General features: G+C 32.9%; 1 protein-coding gene across 1 annotated transcript in view; it reads left to right on the forward strand.

Moving 5' to 3' along the window:
- The window catches only part of LOC107450170 (protein qui-1-like), a 140,900-nt gene extending 135,201 nt beyond the window's left edge, over positions 1–5,699 (forward strand). Inside the window, exon 25 of the mRNA XM_071178889.1 lies at positions 4,705–5,699. Coding sequence (XP_071034990.1) covers positions 4,705–5,255 — 551 coding nt within the window. The 3' untranslated portion in view covers positions 5,256–5,699. The remainder of the gene's footprint in view (positions 1–4,704) is intronic.
- Positions 5,700–6,100: the final 401 nt, after the last annotated feature.

Consider the following 6,100-nt stretch of genomic DNA (forward strand, 5'->3'; position numbering starts at 1 on the left):
GTTAAAGGAGGAATGGAGACGTTTACCCCAAGAACTCCTGGATAATCTGGTGCTTAGCATGGAGAGACGATGCCAAGCAACAATTACAGTAAGGGGAGGTCATATCCCATACTAGAGAACATCTGTCAGTTGTACTTACGCTTCTTCAGGCAATCATGTGTAACGCCACTATATGTAAAATAAAGACATTTTTTGTTCCATACCCTACTTTAAGGTTTATATTCATTTCTGCGCCGTTATTCTTTTACCATCGTTTAAGTACAAAATAATGTACATCATATTCAAATTTCAAGTCAATCGGATGATTCCTTGTAGAGTTATGGCAAAAAACGCACTTGTTGCTTAAGTTTTGCACACCAGTGTAGTTTGTTTTCATTATAAAATAAGAGGAAAACTACAAAATTCATACTTTTTATGAAATTTGTTAGAGAGTGAATTAACTAACTGTCAAGCCAATGATTTAAAAAAATAATAAAATATATTCTTAACAGCCAACAGGCTGCAGCTGCTGTCAATAACTACAAATTAATTGAGATTGTCTAACGAAGCTAGGAGCCGTTCCAATGTGAGCAATCTTCCCCAAAATCGTAACAATTAGTCGCCCTGTACTAGAATGAAGCCAATTGCGATATAATTTGTATTAGACAAAAACTTATTTGTTCAAAAGAAATATTTGATCTTTTAAACAAATATATTATTAAAAAAAATTGTTTCATTAATCGGCATTAAATATTTTGACCTATATTTAAATGCATGTTAAATTCTGTATAATTGATCGATGGTTGATGAATTGATTTAAATATATATTTATCTATGTATATGTAATTTAATTTATGTGCTGAATTAATTATATATAATGAATCAGTTAAAAACGTAAGATTACTCCTTAAAAACGACTACTAAAGATTACTAACATCTAAAGTCAGATTACTAGAGATTAAGATTACTAACATCTACCATCTAAATCAGAATGCTTATGACTGATTTAATTTTCTTTGGGCAAGTGATTATTAAAACAATATCAACAAAAAAAAGATAAGAAAAATACGATTCACTACAAAATGAAGAAATTTGTGATAGCCGCTAGGTGATCGCAGGCTACCTATTGGTAAAATGGTTGCTGTCTAATTTCTTTTTTTTTTAAACGAAACTTCATTGAGTTTTCACCTTGGATATCTTTAACTGTTAATCCTGAACTGCTCGGTACACAATTTCCCACACATATTTAAATGCAGCTTAGACACATTCTGTGTAAATTCTTTTGATGACTGAGTAGACATTGAACAGCCAATCAAGATCAATATTAACATTTTTGGATTGGTACAATGGTGTTTAATGGAGATTGTAAGCTGCATCATGCACTCGTTTCGGATTCACAAGTTGAGACATGAAATATGATTTGAAAGCTTGTTTTTTTTTTCAAATTTACATGAATAGTGAATGAACCATTTATATTGCGTGAAAGACTGTCTACAGTTGTGAGCAAGTCATTGGGTACGTTGACAATGGATCCTTTTATCCTTAACACTGGTGATCTCGTATTTGCATGAAGGGGTTCGGAGTGTCGCCATTCGCTAGGGTTCAATTCTTTCAACTACTTAGGTACTTTTGTGAGTTATGGGCTACATGCTTGTGTTTGCAATCGGAATTCTTTCCTTTTTCCGTTTGTGTTATGCTTAAGGTATTCCCGTCTACGCTGTTTGACTTTGCCTTTTTCAGCCTCGGAAAATTTAGGCCTTGGCAACGCTTTTTTCTTGCTGCAACTCTAACCTTCGGAACCATGTCAATCAGTTTGTGATCCTCTTTATTTGTGATATTCACCTGAATTAGTATTGAAAACGATTCACTTTGAACTGTAGGTTAGAATTTCTGATTCTTATTTAAAACAATAAAATCAAAAATATCGTTTAAATTATGAAATTCTCTCTTATTCACAACTCAAGAAGTATTTATGGGATCTCTCTGACCCCATGTCCAAAAATAAACTCTCCAACTTAATGCATAAAAAAATTAAAAGTGAAAAAAAAAATAATTCTAAAAAAATTACCAAATAACAGCGGTCGCTATAGCAACGCATGCGCACTGTTTACTATTACTCTTGATTATTGCAGTTGAAAAGTGCGGACCCCATAAAACCCAAACCAAGACCCATTTTGCCAATGTGTAATAGAAGTATATTATTCTGAAAATGGGTCAAACGTCAAGGTTTATTATTCATTGAAGCTTTCATCGCAATGAATGTAAAATACTAGATTTTGAAAAAATACTCTTCAAATCTGTCTCGTTCCATTCATATTTCAGTCTATATAAATAATTTTAATTTTTTTACACCTTTGTGTTTTTGAAACTATAATTTCAGAAATATGTTTTAAAATGCATTCCCTATCTTTATGAGTCTCCAATTTTGTTGATGTAATAAAAGCATGACAATTTGATATCGTTCATTAACCTAGATTCACTTAGTTTAAAAATCAAATCAAAATGGTGATAGATTTCTTAATACACTTTTAGGTTGATTAAAACTAAAATTTCTTGTTGCTTAGACTTTATGTAAAACTATCCAGACAATTAATTTTTAAAGTTGCATCGGAAAAAAATTCGAATATCATATTTTATTATCATGATCAGAATGCGGAAAAGCGCCGTATATAAAAGAAATAACTTTTATGTAACAAAACAAATCCAGACTGTTGATCATAAATTTTTGCAATCTATGTAAATTATTGCTACGATGGCTCGGAGATTGAGTGTTAGCCTCATAATGAGGTGACTCAGCATCGAATCCCAGAGGTCGCTGGTTGATACGAACTCTGTTCCCGGCTCGCACCAATCAAAAAGCACAGTGGTTGACGTTTTTGGGGAGATTTAGGTGGATATAAAATTACTAAGTTTTAATATATTCAAATAAGAATATTAAACAGAGCGATAGCCTCCCAATGAGGTGAACCAAGTTCGAGTGGGAATTCTGTTCTCAGATCGCAACGTCCATTAGCGATGGCTGGTCGATACGAATTCTGCATCCAGCTCGCACCGATCACGGTACTGACGTAAAAAAATCCGCACTGGTAGGAGGCACATGGGCAGGAATCCCCTTGCCGTCGGGCTACGCGTAAGAAATTTCCGGGATTTTTTGCAAATGACGTTTTACAAATGACGTATCGTGACGTATTGCAAATGCGGGTTAGTTGCATCAAAATAAGTCCTCCTTGAAATCTAATTTTTCTCAATGCTTGGTTTAAAAGTCTTCCTTGTCTTCTCGATTGGGTTCAAAGGGTGGATAGTTGAGCAATGATAGTCGTGAACTTCGAATTACGTCGGTAGTTCAAAGTTGGCTATAAAATAAAATAAAGTCTCGGTGGATAGTGTGCATTCAAAACAGGACGCATTATTGAGGTTTCATATTTATTCGTCTTATACAATGTGCGCAATAACACCCAAAGTAATTTTCAGGTTTGCTTTTATTGGCGATGTAAACCAAAAAGCCTATTGGACTTAAAAATTATTTTTTGCGATTTATGACAATTGCTGTATTCTGTGCTAGTTAGTCAATTCCAAGTTAATTGGCAACGATTAGTCTTACTATTCGTTCCTTGACTATGAATTATCCAATTTTCCATTTTAATATTAACACTGTAATGTTTGAGTGTGAACAATATGCATCGTGAAACGTTGTTTCTAACAAGGGAAACTAGGGAAGTGTGACTCGCCAATTTTAAAATAAACTAGTGGGATGTATGCCTTATGAGGAATAATGTTAGGGGGAAACATTCGTTTCGGGCCATAGAAAGTCCTCGTGAGAGATAAAAAATAATTCAATTTATAGAAAAATCGGTATTTTATTACTTCAATGCAGACTATTAGTTATTGTAATTGTCTCATACCCCAATTAATTTTGCGGTACTTTCACGTACTATATAATGCATATTTATTGTCAAAATTGATTTCGAAATTTTTATGTATCTGTAGTTTTTCAGAAAAACCTGGTAGGTTTATTTAAAAAAAAAATTGACATCAATTTTTTTTACATTTTTTTTTTCAAAAAACTTTCCAAATTAATTGGAGTATGTAATTGCAAGTCAATTAATTATTTAATAATTAATTAACGATTAATTAATAATTAATTGACTTTCTGATTATTTATTAATTAGAAAATTAATTAATTATCCAATTAATTACAAATTAATTTTTATTATGAGACAATTACAATAACTAATAGTCTGCATTGAAGTAATAAAATACCGATTTTTCTACATATTGAATTATTTTTTATCTCTCACAGGACCTTCTATGGGCCGAAACGAATGTTGCCCCCTAAAATTATTCCTCATAAGGCATACATCCCACTAGTTTATATCAAAATTGGCGAGTCACACTTCCCTAGTTTCCCTTGTAAGTCTTTTATAGCTATGGTAATATTTATAGAATACAAAAATCTTTATTTTTGAACGCACGATGCATCCTCTATGGTTACAAATTTTCTTTATTTCTAAATGATGCAACTTATTAAAATATATGATTTCATTGAAAGATGAAACCAGAGAAATTAGTTAGAGGAAAAATATTAAAGACCTAATTATTTCGAAGTATTTACATTCCCTTTAATCCAATCCTAGTTTGCTTATTATCTACACAATTTTATCTACATTATTGTATTGCTTTTAATGCCATATCCCTATTAAGTTTATTATATCTATTAACTTTCAGGACATTCTTGGAGAGGTGTCGTACCACAAAGAGTCTTATTGCGGGGCAATCTGAAGCGAGAACAGTCATTTGATTCGTTCTACTGGGATTTGCGCTCATCATCTCCAAAACATGATCTCGGATTAAGTCTGGAAGATTTTAGAAGGGTGCCTTCTCCTTTCGGAAGCAGAGAGCATCTTCATCTTGCTGGGACGGTATGGGATGGTCGTGTGGGTGGACGGGGTTTCGCCCATGCATCCGATCTCCAACCCAAAGCTAAATTACCGAAGCATAAAATGCTTAAGAAACAGCAGAGTATGTTTGCTTGCTTTCCCGAGTTCATGACTCAACAGATCTCACCTCAACAGCTCATCTCGCCACAAGGACTCATAAAAGAACTTGATCAGCAAAGAAAAGTTGCCGATTTCGGGAGAATGACGCCAAAGCTGACAGCACAGAAATCACTCAGTAGGGCTGCGAGCTTAGAAGAAACAGGTGCCAATTCAAATGGTAACCCTGATGGGGACAATGTGTCTATGGTCAAGCAGTCTTCTGTGTGCACTATATCTTAATGCTTGGATTTGTTGTATAGACAGTGAAATCTAAACGCATAAGTGTTTAAAGCACATCGTGTTCACCGCACTTATTCACAATGGAAGCAAATATTTCATGGATGAATGTTGGCAAGGGTTTCCTCACTGATCTTTGATAGCCTTAACTGCACAACGAAACTGCATGCTTATTTAGCCATCCAAATGAAAGTCTTTTCAGTTATATTCCCCTTCCATTTATATAGTATCTATTTTACAGAACTCTTGTAATTTACCCCGATGATGATTTGGTACACTTTTAAAAGGCTCTTCCACTCTCTACCGAACTCAACGGTCAATGGCGAGGAAAATTCTAAAGATGATCTTAACCATCTTTATTTAATTTTAACAGAAAAGCTGATGATGGATATTTAGTCTATTTGGCAGTATCTTTCAATTCATGGAAAATACAAAGCCTCCACCCAATCACAATTTGAGATATAAAGTATGCGGTATTTTAAATTCTTTATTTACTTTTTTTCTAACAAAATTATTCCAGTACAATTTTGAAATAAAAAAAAATTGATGGATAATTGAACAGTATGCAGATTACTGCTTTTAGATTTTGATAATTATCTTTGTTTTTATTCAATTAACGCTAAAAAAAGTTTTAGCGTCATACAAATTTATTCTCATTAGTTTATAGTAATAACTATAATAAAATTAGATTTTTGAAAATTTAAAAACTGAGAAACGCATTGTTTTAAATTACTTAAAATCATTTATCGCATCACTTTATTGGTTTAAAGTATTAAAGAAAAATTCATCGTAGTCTTAACAATTATCAAGCGCTATTTCTCCTAATCTAATAGAAAAACTCCTTTTTT

Source organism: Parasteatoda tepidariorum, chromosome 3, assembly GCF_043381705.1.
Source record: "Parasteatoda tepidariorum isolate YZ-2023 chromosome 3, CAS_Ptep_4.0, whole genome shotgun sequence".
NCBI classification, from domain to species: domain Eukaryota; kingdom Metazoa; phylum Arthropoda; class Arachnida; order Araneae; family Theridiidae; genus Parasteatoda; species Parasteatoda tepidariorum.